This window comes from Triticum dicoccoides, chromosome 2A (assembly GCF_002162155.2).
Source record: "Triticum dicoccoides isolate Atlit2015 ecotype Zavitan chromosome 2A, WEW_v2.0, whole genome shotgun sequence".
In the NCBI taxonomy this organism is placed as follows: Eukaryota; Viridiplantae; Streptophyta; class Magnoliopsida; order Poales; family Poaceae; genus Triticum; species Triticum dicoccoides.
The window spans coordinates 598,961,641-598,976,093 of NC_041382.1; the positions used below are offsets into that span (position 1 = coordinate 598,961,641).

General features: G+C 43.4%; 1 protein-coding gene across 2 annotated transcripts; it reads right to left on the reverse strand.

Annotated features, from left to right (window-relative positions):
• Window positions 1–8,896: 8,896 nt before the first annotated feature.
• Window positions 8,897–10,053, reverse strand: LOC119359660 (GPI-anchored protein LLG1-like). 2 transcript variants are annotated; one of them, XR_005172617.1, is made up of 4 exons: window positions 9,683–10,053; window positions 9,529–9,603; window positions 9,128–9,432; window positions 8,897–9,045 (listed from the first exon to the last, which is right to left on the reverse strand). XR_005172617.1 is itself a non-coding variant. In XM_037625777.1 (3 exons), the coding sequence occupies exons 1-3, from the start codon at window positions 9,780–9,782 to the stop codon at window positions 9,182–9,184; spliced, it is 426 nt and encodes a 141-aa protein (XP_037481674.1). In that variant the 5' UTR covers window positions 9,783–10,053; the 3' UTR covers window positions 8,897–9,181. The 2 variants fall into 2 exon arrangements, 1 of the variants encoding a protein (XP_037481674.1); XM_037625777.1 differs by having other exon boundaries at window positions 8,897–9,432.
• Between the last annotated feature and the right edge of the window lie 4,400 nt (window positions 10,054–14,453).

Consider the following 14,453-nt stretch of genomic DNA (forward strand, 5'->3'; position numbering starts at 1 on the left):
TTGGTGTAGGTGCCACAGGAACAACTTCCTGTGCCCTGCCACACACTAGTTGAAGAGACGGTTCAATAACCTCATCAAGTTTCCACCATCCTCCCACTCAACTCTTTCGAGAGAAACTTTTCCTCGAGAAAGGACCCGATTCTAGAAACAATCCATATTGCTTTCGGATCTGAATTAGGAGGCATACCCAACTGTTTTGGGTTTCCTATGAAGATGCATTTTATCCGCTTTGGGTTCGAGCTTAATCCTGAAACTTTTTCACATAAGCGTCGCAGCCCCAAACCTTTAAGAAACGACAACTTAGGTTTCTCTAAACCATAATTCATACGGTGTCATCTCAACGGAATTACGTGGTACCCTATTTAAAGTGAATGTGGTTGTCTCTAATGCCTAACCCATGAACAATAGTGGTAATTCGATAAGAGACATCATGGTACGCACCATATCCAATAGGGTGTAACTATGATGTTCGGACACACCATCACATTAAGGTGTTCCAGGCGGTATTAATTGTGAAACAATTTCCACAATGTCTTAATTGTGTGCCAAAACTCGTAACTCAGATATTCATCTCTATGATCATATCATAGACATTTTATCCTCTTGTCACAATGATCTTCTACTTCACTCTGAAATTACTTGAACCATTCAATAATTTAGACTTGTGTTTCATCAAGTAAATATAGTCAACATCTACTCGAATCATCTGTGAAGTAAGAACATAACGATATTCACGGCATGCCTCAGCACTCATTGGACTGCACACATCAAAATGTGTTACTTCCAACAAGTTGCTATCTTGTTCCATCTTACTGAAACGAGGCTTTCAGTCATCTTGCCCATGTGGTATGATTTGCATGTCTCAAGTGAATCAAAATCAAGTGAGTTCAAACGGTCCATTTGCATGGAGTTTCTTCATGCATATACACCAATAGACATGGTTCGCATGTCTCAAACTTTTCAAAAATGAGTGAGTCCAAAGATCCATCAACATGGAGCTTCTTCATGCGTTTTATACCATTATGACTTACATGGCAGTGCCACAAGTAAGTGGTACTATCATTACTATCTTATATCTTTTGGCATGAAAATGTGTATCACTATGATCGAGATTCAATAAACCATTCCTTTTTGGTGCAAGAGCACTTTATTTAGGTTTAATACTAATCTTGATGGTAGAGGGAGCGTGCGATGTTTGATCATATCAACATTGGAAACACTTCCAACACATATCGTCAGCTCACCTTTAGCTAGTCTCCATTTATTCCGTAGCTTTTATTTCGAGTTACTAACACTTAGCAACCGAACCGGTATCTAATACCCTGGTGCTACTAGGAGTACTAGTAAAGTACACATTAACATAATGTATATCCAATATACTTCTATCGACCTTGCCAGCCTTCTCATCTACCAATTATCTAGGGTAATCTTGCTCCAGTGGTTGTTCCCCTTATTACAGAAGCACTTAGTCTCGGGTTTGGGTTCAACCTTGGGTTTCTTCACTAGTGCAGCAGCCGATTTGCCGTTTCATGAAGTATCCCTTCTTGCCCTTGCCCTTCTTGAAACTAGTGGTTTCACCAACCATCAACAATTGATGCTCCTTCTTGATTTCTACTTTCGCGGTGTCAAACATCGCGAATACCTCAAGGATCATCATATCTATCCCTGATATGTTATAGTTCATCACGAAGCTCTAGCAGCTTGGCGGCAATGACTTTGGAGAAACATCACTATCTCATTTGGAAGATCAACTCCCACTTGATTCAAGTGATTGTTGCACTCAGACAATCTGAGCACAAGCTCAACGATTGAGCTTTTCTCCCTTAGTTTGTAGGCTAAGAAAATTGTCAGAGGTCTTATACCTCTTGACGTGGGCACGAGCCTGAAATCCCAATTTCAGCCCTCGAAACATCTCATATGTTCCGCGACGTTTCGAAAATGTCTTTGGTGCCTCTACTTAAATCATTTAACTGAACTATCACGTAGTTATCAAAACGTGTATGTCCGATGTTCGCAACATCCACAAACGACGTTTGGGGTTCAGCACACTAAGCGGTGCATTAAGGACATAAGCTTTCTACTGTCCGCATAATTGCTACTTTCAACTTTCAACTATATTTTCTCTAGGAACATATCTAAACAGTGGAACTAAAGCGCGAGCTTACGACATAATTTGCAAAAGGTCTTTTGACTATGTTCAAGATAATTAAGTTCATCTTATGAACTCCCACTTAGATAGACATCCCTCTGGTCATCTAAGTGATCACATGATCCGAGTCAACTAGGCCGTGTCTGATCATCACGTGAGACGGACTAGTTAACGTCGGTGAACATCTTCATGTTGATCGTATCTACCATACGACTCATGCTCGACCTTTCGGTCTCCGTGTTCCAAGGCCATGTCTGCACATGCTAGGCTCGTCAAGTTAACCCTAAGTGTTTTCGCTGTGTAAAACTGTCTTACACCCGTTGTATGTGAACGTAAGAATCCATCACACCCGATCATCACGTGGTGCTTAGAAGCGACGAACTGTAGCAACGGTGCACAGTTAGGGGAGAACACTTCTTGAAATTTTGTAAGGGATCATCTTATTTACTACCGTCGTCCTAAGTAAACAAGATGCATAAACATGATAAACATCACATGCAATCAAATAGTGACATGATATGGCCAATATCATTTTGCTCCTTTTGATCTTCATCTTCGGGGCTCCATGATCATCATCGTCACCGGCATGACACCATGATCTCTATCATCATGATCTCCATCATCGTGTCTTCATGAAGTTGTCACGCCAACGACTACTTCTACTTCTATGGCTAACGCGTTTAGCAATAAAGTAAAGTAAGTTACATGGCGTTCTTCAATGACACGCAGGTCATACAAAAAATAAAGACAACTCCTATGGCTCCTGCCGGTTGTCATACTCATCGACATGCAAGTCGTGAATCCTATTACAAGAACATGATCAAACTCATACATCACATATATCATTCATCACATCCTTTTGGCCATATCACATCACATAGCATACCCTGCAAAAACAAGTTAGACGTCCTCTAATTGTTGTTTGCATGTTTTACGTGGCTGCTATGGGTTTCTAGCAAGAACGTTTCTTACCTACGCAAAACCACAACGTGATATGCCAATTGCTATTTACCCTTCATAAGGACCCTTTTCATCGAATCCGTTCCGACTAAAGTGGGAGAGACTGGCACCCGCTAGCCACCTTATGCACCAAGTGCATGTCAATCGGTGGAACCTGTCTCACGTAAGAGTACGTGTAAGGTCGGTCCGGGCCGCTTCATCCCACAATACCGTCGAAACAAGATTGGACTAGTAATGGTAAGCATATTGAACAACATCAACGCCCACAACTACTTTGTGTTCTACTCGTGCAAAGAATCTACGCAATAGACCTAGCTCATGATGCCACTGTTGGGGAACGTAGCAGAAATTCAAAAATTTTCCTACGTAACACCAAGATCTATCTATGGAGAGACCAGCAACGAGTAGAAAGGGGAGTGCATCTACATACCCTTGTAGATCGCTAAGCGGAAGCGTTCAAGTGAACGGGGTTGATGGAGTCGTACTCGTCGTGATTCAGATCACCGATGATCAAGTGCCGAACGGACGGCACCTCCGCGTTCAACACACGTACAGCCCGGTGACGTCTCCCACGCCTTGATCCAGCAAGGAGAGAGGGAGAGGTTGAGGAAGACTCCATCCAACAGCAGCACAACGGCGTGGTGGTGGTGGAGGAGCGTGGCAATCCCGCAGGGCTTCACCAAGCACCATGGGAGAAGAGGAGGAGAACTTGGGAGAGAGGGAGGGGCTGCACCAAAGGCATAAGGTATGTTTGGGAGGCCCTCCTACCCCACTATATATAGGGATCCCAAGGGGGGGGGTGCGCCAGCCCCTAGGAGATCCAATCTCCAAGGGGGCGGCGGCCAGGGGAGGAGTCCTCCCCCCCCCAAGGCACCTAGGAGGTGCCTTCCCCTGCTGGGACTCTTCCTTTAGGGTTTCCCCAGGCGCATGGGCCTCTTGGGGCTGGTGCCCTTGGCCCATGTAGGCCAAGGCGCACCCCCTACAGCCCATGTGGCCCCCCGGGGCAGGTGGCCCCACCCGGTGGGCCCCCGGGACCCTTCCGGTGGTCCCGGTACAATACCGATGACCCCGAAACTTGTCCCGATGGCCGAAACAGGACTTCCTATATATAAATCTTTACCTCCGGACCATTCCGGAACTCCTCGTGACGTCCGGGATCTCATCCGGGACTCCGAACAACGTTCGGTAACCACATACAAGCTTCCTTTATAACCCTAGCGTCATCGAACCTTAAGTGTGTAGACCCTACGGGTTCGGGAGACATGCAGACATGACCGAGACGTTCTCCGGTCAATAACCAACAGCGGGATCTGGATACCCATGTTGGCTCCCACATGTTCCACGATGATCTCATCGGATGAACCACGATGTCAAGGACTCAATCGATCCCGTATACAATTCCCTTTCTCTAGCGGTATTTTACTTGCCCGAGATTCGATCGTCGGTATACCAATACCTTGTTCAATCTCGTTACCGGCAAGTCACTTTACTCGTTCCGTAACACATCATCCCGTGATCAACTCCTTGGTCACATTGCGCATATGATGATGTCCTACCGAGTGGGCCCAGAGATACCTCTCCGTTTACACGGAGTGACAAATCCCAGTCTCGATCCGCATAAAACAATAGATACTTTCGGAGATACCCATAGTGCACCTTTATAGTCACCCAGTTACGTTGTGACGTTTGATACACCCAAAGCACTCCTACGGTATCCAGGAGTTACACGATCTCATGGTCAAAGGAAGAGATACTTGACATTGGCAAAGCTCTAGCAAATGAACTACACGATCTTTTGTGCTAGTCTTAGGATTGGGTCTTGTCCATCACATCATTCTCCTAATGATGTGATCCCGTTATCAACGACATCCAATGTCCATAGCCAGGAAACCATGACTATCTGTTGATCACAACGAGCTAGTCAACTAGAGGCTCACTAGGGACATATTGTGGTCTATGTATTCACACGTGTATTATGATTTCCGGATAATACAGTTATAGCATGAATAAAAGACAATTATCATGAACAAGGAAATATAATAATAATACTTTTATTATTGCCTCTAGGGCATATTTCCAACACTACCCCTCTATTTATATGTTGAGCCTTGGGGTCGAAACTTGGAGTAAAAGCCTCCACAAAGTCGGTTTCACCCGAAACGCAAGAGTCCTTCTCGGACTCCAGGGCCAGACGCCAGGGTTCCCGGCGTCTGGACCCAGACGCCAGGGACCCTGGCGTCTGGCCCCTGGACTCCGCAAAACTTCCTTTTGCGCTTTCCAAAAACCTTGTGGGCTTTCCCCTTTGGCCCAAATAAAGTGTTCTCGTACCCAAACATTTCGGGAAACATCCGGAACCCCTTCCGGTGAATTCTGGAACCCTTCTAGTGACCAAACACTATTATCCCATATATCAAACTTTATCTCCGGACCATTCCGGAGTTCCTTGTCATGTCCGTGATCTCATCCCGGACTCCGAACAACATTCGGTCATCAACATACATAACTCATATAGTACTATATCGTGAACGAATGTTAAGCGTGCGGACCCTATGGGTTCGAGAACTATGTAGACATGACCGAGACACCTCTCTGGTCAATAACCAATAGCGGGATCTGGATGCCCATATTGGCTCCTACATATTCTATGAAGATCTTTATCGGTCAGACCGCATAACAACATACGTTGTTCCCTTTGTCATCGGTATGTTACTTGCCTGAGATTCGATCGTCGGTATCTCAATACCTAGTTCGATCTCGTTACCGGCAAGTCTCTTTACTCGTTCTGTAATACATCATCCTGCAACTAACTCATTAGTTGCAATGCTTGCAAGGCTTATAGTGATGTGCATTACCGAGTGGGCCCAGAGATACCTCTCCGACAATCGGAGTGACAAATCCTAATCTCGAAATACGCCAACCCAACAAGTACCTTTGGAGACACCTGTAGAGCACATTTATAATCACCAAGTTACGTTGTGACGTTTGGTGGCACACAAAGTGTTCCTCCGGTAAACGGGAGTTGCATAATCTCATAGTCATGGGAAAAGTCATGAAGAAAGCAATAGCAACAAACTAAACGATCAAGTGCTAAGCTAACAGAATGGGTCAAGTCAATCACATCATTCTCCTAATGATGTGATCCCGTTAATCAAATGACAACTCATGTCTATGGTTAGGAAACTTAACCATCTTTGATCAACGAGCTAGTCAAGTAGAGGCATACTAGTGACACTCTGTTTGTCTATGTATTCACACATGTATTATGTTTCCGGTTAATACAAGTTTAGCATCAATAATAAACATTTATCATGAAATAAGGAAATAAATAATAACTTTATTATTGCCTCTAGGGCATATTTCCTTCATCAAAATGTTTGGTTAACAGGCTAAGGCCGATGCTTGTGGAGTTAATTTCAGAGAATCAGAGTGCCTTTATCCCAGGAAGGCTTATCTCTGACAATTCTATAATTGCTTTTGAATGTCTTCATCATATATAGTCGCTGAAACAAAACAGGTCGGCGGCGTGTGCTTACAAGCTTGATTTGTCGAAGGCATATGATCGTGTCGACTGGGATTTTTTGGAGAAAGCCCTTGGTAAATGGGGCTTCGCCCAACAGTGAATTTCTTGGATTCTGGTGTGTGTGAAATCAATCAAATATTCTGTCAAATTCAATGGACAATTGCTTGAGAGTTTCAACCCCTCTAGAGGGCTAAGGCAAGGTGACCCATTATCACCGTTCTTATTTCTTTTTGTCGCTGACGCCCTGTCTACTCTCCTCTCAAAGTCAGTTGATGAAGGTTCTTTAAAGGGGTGGCTATTTGTCATGGTGCACCAGTTATTTCTCACCTGTTATTTACGGATGATACTATGCTGCTGTTTGAAGCGTCTGGCCAGCAGGCGAGCATTGTTAAGGGGTTGTTGAACACTTATACCTCAGTGACGGTTCAACTCATTAACCCAGAGAAGTGTTCCATCCTTTTCTCAGACAATTGCTCTGATGCGGTGGCGAATGCAGTCAAAGCACCCTTGAGGTTATGCAGCAGGTGTTTGAGCCAAAGTACCTCAGCCTTCCTTTGCCGGAAGGAAGAATGCATAAGGGTCAATTTGAATCACTTCAGGAAAGATTGAGGAAGAGATTAATTGATCGGAGCGAACAATATGTCTCATTTGGTAATAAAGAAATTTTTATTAAGGCGGTGGCGCAAGCAATACCTACGTATGTCATGAGTGTGCTTCTCTTACCGGTCTCTGTTTGTGATGATTTAACACGAATGATGAGACAATGCTGGTGGGGAGTAGGGAATGGTAAGAGGAAAATGGCCTGACTCAGTTGGGAGAAAATGATTTTACCCAAGGACATGGGTGATATGGGATTCAGAGACATGAGGGCTTTTAATCAGGCGCTACTTGCAAAGCAAGCCTAGAGATTGCTTGATAGTCCAGATAGTTTGTGTGCTCGTTTACTTTGGGCTAAATATTATCCCAATGGGAATCTTCTTAATACAGTTTTTCCATCGAGTTCATGTGTTGTTTGGAAGGGAATCATGTATGGATTAGAGTTGTTGAAGAAGGGGCTTATATGGCGAGTGGGAGATGGTTCTTTAATCAAAACTTGGAGGGATCCTGGATCCCGAGGAGGCACGATTTCAGACCGGTCACCCCAAAAAGAAATTGCAGATACAATTGGGTTGTGGACTTTCTGGATGACTCTGGTGCATGGAATATGTAGAGGTTGCAACAATATTTCTGGGATATGGATATCCGCGAAATTATGAAGATCCGAACGTCACCAAGAGGGGGGCAAGATTTCCTAGCTTGGTTCCCGGAGAAGAGTGGATTGTTCACAGTTAAGAGTGCTTACCATCTAGCAACAGAGAACCAATTGGCAGATGCGGTGGGCGCATCAAGTACCAGCCCATGCGGACACAGGCCCATCTGGAGGTGAGTTTGGGAAGCTCAGGTTTCGCTCAAGATGAGAATTATGGCGTGGAAGGTTGTGTCAGGAGCGCTTGCAACTAATTCTTGCAAGAAATATAGGCACGTCTCCACTCGAGATACATGTCCTCTTTGTGGTACAGAAAGGGAGACCGGCTTCCATGCGCTGGTCACTTGTGATTATGCTCGAGCAGTGTGGACGCATATGCGTTCAGTGTGGAATCTCTCTGATCATCAACTGCTGCGGGATACAGGTAATGAGTGGCTTTTGAATATTCTGATGAATTGCAATGATGAAATGCGAGACTGCACCATAATGTTAATCTGGAGGATTAGGATGTTACGGTCGGACATGGCGCATGGTAAAGCTATACCGAATCCGGCGGTGACGACTACCTTCAAAATTATATGCACCCGCTACATTTGGCTAGAAGATACTCTACAGAGGAGATCATCAAGAGGAAGATGCCAGTGCAGTGTGAAGATCTGGTCAAGCCGCGCGGTGAGGCGGTGCTGATGCCATGGCCGCGACCGTAGGCTGGCCAAGTTGTGTTATCGGTCGACGGGGCGTTTTCATCTACGGATGAATCAGCGGCAGCGGGTATGGTACTAAGAAGGCATGATGGTAGTGTCATCTTTGCGGCCTACATGTGTATTTTCAACTGCAATGATGCGTTGGAGGCAGAACTACATGCAATAATGCAAGGAATGGCATTAGCAATTCAACACTCTAATCTTCCTATTATCATTCAATCCGACTCTTCACAGGCTCTTTTGGCCTTGACGGGTGAAAGTCTCTCCCGTTCGGCATATGATCATTTAGTTGCTGAGATTCGTCATCTTATGGGTGAAAGAGAGTTTATTCTTTTGAAAATTAAGCGAGAACATAATAGGGTAGCAGATCGTTTGACTATGTATAGTCGTACAGAGAGCACTACAGCTGTATGGCTTGGGCAGGGCCCTCCTTGTATCCAGGAGCTTTTGCCACTTGATTGTAACCCTATGAATATGGAATAAAATTCTTTTACCATCGCAAAAAAAAGTAAGAAAAAAGAGAGCAAGAAGAAACAGCTTAAACGTACGTCATCGTCGATGGCACCGGCTAATCTTAGCACTTAATCAATCAGTCACTCAGGTCAGCACGTGATGCCCTGGGGTGAATCCCCGCACATGGCGAAGTAGCCCTTGGGCACCTTGCAGAGCTCCTGGATCGTCGCCATCATCTCCCCGGCGCAGCCGTTGTTGATGTCGTTCATCGTGGCCCCGTAGGGGCACACGAAGTCCTTGAACGCCGTGCAGCACCGCGGCTGCGGGGTCGCCTGTCCCAAGCAGCTGCTCTGTACCTTGCCCATCTGCTTCAGATGCTCCAGCTGCAGCGGGCACAGCCCTGAACGTACGCGCGCGTATTCTCATTTAGTTTAGCAGCCAAAAAATACGATAGGACACGCACACGTACGACAGGGCTTCGTCGTTTGTTGTTTACCTGCCTCCATGAAGCCCCCCAGTTTGCGGCCGGACGACGACGATGCCTCCGGGGGCGAGGCTAAAAGGGCCGCATCTGATGGAGTTGATCAACCCAGCACTAGGTGAGAAAACGAAACCAGGCAAAATAATAATAACGTATGGATCGTACGTACTTGATATGATGAGCGGTTTGTCCGACGCGGCGGAGCCGGCGGCGACAATGGACAGCACGACGCAGGACAGAAGGACGGCGGTGGCGCCGGTGGAACCCATTCAATCTCTCGCTCTCTTTTTCCTCCGCCTCTCCCACGGCGCGGGAACAGGACCGAACTCTGTCTTCGTGGGAGCGAAGCTGAGGTGACGGGGTGGATGTGTGTGGCTCGTGGATGGATCACGAACCGCGGGCCACCTGCAGATTATTCAAGCGTTTATTCTAGGTAGCAGGAGAGGAGAAGGGATGGGTATCGATGAATAGCTCCTCATAGCGTGTCATGTCCTAATTCAGAGATGATCATGGAGCCTGGTTGAACTTGTGTGGACCTCCTTCCCTCGACCGTGGAATGGCCATGCCAACGATGGGCTACTAATCGTAAGTGCCACTCAGGGGTGTTTCTAATACAGGAAGAGGCTCTAATTAGCATGAGGAGCCATTAAGGATACAGGCGGACGGCGTCAGCACGTCGTGCAGAGCATAGCAATTTAGCTGTATAAAGAAAGAAAATCAAATTTAGTTTAGCCGATTTTTTGGGCTGTTGATTTCTGCTTCAACATTTGTGCCCCTTGTTTTTTCTTTTATCACTGTTGTGACTACCTCGTGTTTTGGGCCTAAATTTTTGACCGACCAATATTTTGGGCTAGTCAATTTCTTATTGGGCTGCCCAATTTGTGTTGCCTGTTTATCGGCCGACGATGCTTCCTCTTTTTCTGTTTGTATGCCATTTTTCATCAAGTGGTACATCGATGGTATAGAAGCAAGTAAACCCACAACCCAAGCGCGACCGGGAGGTTCGGCTACAATGCCGAGTACACGTTAGATCCCTCCTCCGTCGGGGTTTGTTCAAATCCCGGTAGACGAGGCTGTTGCGAGAGGAAGTAATGGAGGATCACCATCTTCTATGTGTAGAGATTAGAGACTCACACAGATCTTATCTAGGGGCGTTGGCTCTGAATAAATCGGGTGTCATTGATGCAGCCTGCTTGGAAGCTATTGTTATTCGTGAGTCTTTGGCGCTCTCGACAGACTTGAACATCACTCATTTGTTGATTGCCTCATATTGCAAAGGGGTGGTGGAAGATGTCATCGAAGGAACGGGTGGCCTGCACGGAATCATCGTCAAGGAGATTACTTCGCCGACCGCTTCTTTTCAATCATGTTCTTTCATCTTTCAAAGGAGGAATTCAAACCTCGAAGCTCACAACCTCGCTAAACATGCTCTCACTCTATATAATGGTCGACATTTATGGCTATTATAGTCCCTGATTTGCTTTGTATTCAAATAAACATTTCAAACCATGAACAAAATCAAGTGTTTAGCCACAATTTTTTTTCCATTTTTGCTTTTGTTTTTTGTCGGGTTTTATGGGTGTTTTTGGGACATTGGGTGAGTGTAACATGTATACATGCAAGTACTATATGACCTATGTATAAATTATATTAGAGTGTGAAAATTACACTACTATATGTTTATTTCTTATACATATTAAAAAAGTGCAAAGTTGTGCGCAAGTTTTTTTTTTCATTTTTCCTCTTCTTAAAGTGTAATACCAATACCACTAATTTATTCTACCTCTTTATTTTTTTCAGTTTCTCTTTCATTTTCTTTCTTCTTTAAGGGTAATATGAATGCTACTAATTCATTCCATCTTAGGATACCTTTTCCCCGAAATCCACTATTACATGCTTATTCTTGAATATTATAAAAAAATCACAAATTTTTATGCAAATTTTGTCATTGTTTGTAAAAAAAATCATTTTCTTTCTTCTTAAAAGGTAATACCAATGCCACTAATTCATTCATTCTTAGAAAACTTCATTATCTTAATTTTATTTTAGTTTTTGTTTAACTTTATTTTTCGGAAAGAGTACTGCGAATTCCACTAATTCATTCTTCTTTAGAAAACTTCATTAGTTTTTTTATTATTTTCTTTCTTCTTAAATAGCAATTCCAATGCCACTAATTCATTCTTTCTTAGGAAGCTTCGTTATTTCAATTTTTCTTTAATTTTTGTTTTGTTTTCTTTATTCTTTAAGGGTAATACTAATGCCACTAACTCATTTCTTCTTAGAATTTTTTTTGTGAAATTTCACTATTTTATGCTTATTCTTGCATATAATAGAAAACACTAATTTTTTAGTAAATTTGTAATTATTTGTTTTAACTTCTTTATTTTCTTTCATCTTAAAGGGTAATACCAATACCACTAATTCATTCTTCCTTAGATAATTTTTTTTAGTTTTTTAGTTTTTATTTCATTTCTCTCATCTTTAAGTGTAATAACAATGTCACTAATTCACCTTCTTAGAAAACATCTTTTTTGCGAAAATTCCACTATTATATGCTGATTCGTGCATATTATAAAAAAGCACAATTTTAGTGTAAATTGTGTGCATTTTTTTGTCGTCATTTGTTTTTTTCTTAAAGGGTAACATCAATACCACTAATTCATTCTTACTGAGAAAATTGTATTATCTTGAATTTGTTTTTGTTTCATTTCATTTCCTTTATTTTTAAGAGTAATGCCAATGTGGTTAATTCATTCCTTCTTATAAAACTACCCTTTCTGCGAATTTTACACTATTATATTATTATTATTCCGTACTATAGAAACCATAATTTATGTGTAAAATGTGTACTTTGTGGAGACTTTGCTTAATAATATGGCTTTGTGCATCAACTGATGCAAAGGCCGGGGTTGATCCTCCTTTAATAAAAATATATGTGTAAATTGTGTACAAATTTTGTCATTAAATTTAAATTTTATATTCTTTCTTCTTAAAGGGTGTTACCAATCAAAGCTAGCCAGATGGGCCGTACCAGCTGGGCCAGCCCATTAGCACACATGCATGACACGACACGAGCTAAACGGGCCGGGCCTGGCAAGCGGCACGCCAAGGGCCGTGCCTGGAGGCTAGGCACGTGAGCCGGCACGGCACGACACAATTAGCTTTTCTCCTATATTTTCTAAAATATTTATAGGCTATAAAACAACTCAAATAGGGAAAAATAGCCAAAATACAACCTAGCAGGCCGAAAGTACACAACCCAATGGTGCCTAGTATGCTTACGGGCCGGCTCGATTAGCTAAGTGGTCGTGCTTGGGCTGCTAGGCGCAGCACGCAGGCCGACACGACACAACCCACTTATTAATCGTGCCCCTATGGGTTGTGTCATGCCAATGTCGGCCCGGCCCGTTTGGCCAGCTCTGGTACCAATGCCACCAATTCATTCTTTTTTAGAAAAAAAATTTAGTCTTGATTGAACAGGGACATGTATGATCGCTGCTTGAAACCTTATTCATGAGAATTACATTATATTACATACATGTGATTTCGGTTAAGAGAATAAGATTACGTACGTAGAATTTTCACTAATAAAAAGATATGCCCGACGCGGGAAGAAAGAAATATCTGCATGCTTTGAAACTAGCAAATTGACATGTTTAAATATTAGCTAATCGACTGAAAGAAGTTGTATGAGAGCAAGGGTCGCTTCTTTTGCTCGCTTCTAGAATAAGGTGCCCTCTATCTAGCTTGTTCTACAAGCTCAATGTTCAATATTATATTTTAGAAGCCTAATGGTCATGTCTTAATTTTTTTTGCAGGGAAGTCAATTCTTAACTTGTAGGGGCATGGTACGCGTCCACAAGATCGACCCGGTCACGACCCGTCGGATATGGTGCATGGAGCGGCCTGAGTGTGTCTTCACCATTGCAACCGATGTCTTGTTGCAAAAAAAAAATCTGCAACATAGGTTTTGTTGAAAAACTATTTTTTTGTAACTAAGGTCTTGTAACAGAATTTTTTTGCAACAAATGTTTTGCTGGAAAACATAGATCCCGTTGTAGATCATTGTAACACCAAATATATTTAAAAAACATAGCCGTTGTTGCAGAAAGCACGCCTGACTAAAAATGGCATGCGAGCCTTCACTTGACATGTGGAGGCGGCCGTTGCAATCCGCAGGATGATGGTAAATGTTTCTCATTTTTTGCAACAACGGTTTTGTTGAAAAAATTCATGACAAAAGTTTTGTTACAGAAGTCAGGAAATTTGCAGAACTTTTTCGCAACAAAGGTCTTGTTGCAGAATTATTCTGCAACAGAGGTCATGTTGCAGAAATTTATAGTCTTTTCATAACCGATGCCTGTGTGAACCCTGCAACTGTTCCTGGATGAGACCAGAGCGACATGATCGTGATGTCTCTAAAGAAGGAAAGGTGGACAGCGGACCGGGCCACATGGACACGTGCTAGATGATGGAGACGGTTGACGTTTGGGAGCAATCCGCCGGTGCATGCTCATTTCCCTAACTTGTAAGCTTCCAAGAAATAATTGACTGAGTTTCTAGAATATAAGATGGCTAGGAGACAGTTTATTTCAAAATCCAAAACAACACACCAAAAGAACTGGCCCCAAATCGACTGAAAGAAGCTGTGACTGACCGAAAAACAAAAATCAGTCAACTTGCACCTAGCCTGTTCTATAGTTAAAACAGCGCACCATTATATTATTAAAGAAATATGCCATTAGTTGATCTGCATCCCTAGGATCCATTTGGTCGGTAGAAATTTTGCTTGGAGTATCGTAAATTTTGCCGAAGTGAACCGCCAGCTCTTCCGTTGCGGAGGCCGAGCCGAACCGCCAGCTCTTCCTGGTCCGACTTAACCAGCATCGGCGAACCCACATCGGGTCCAGCCGAACACAAACCCGCGAGCAAATACAAAA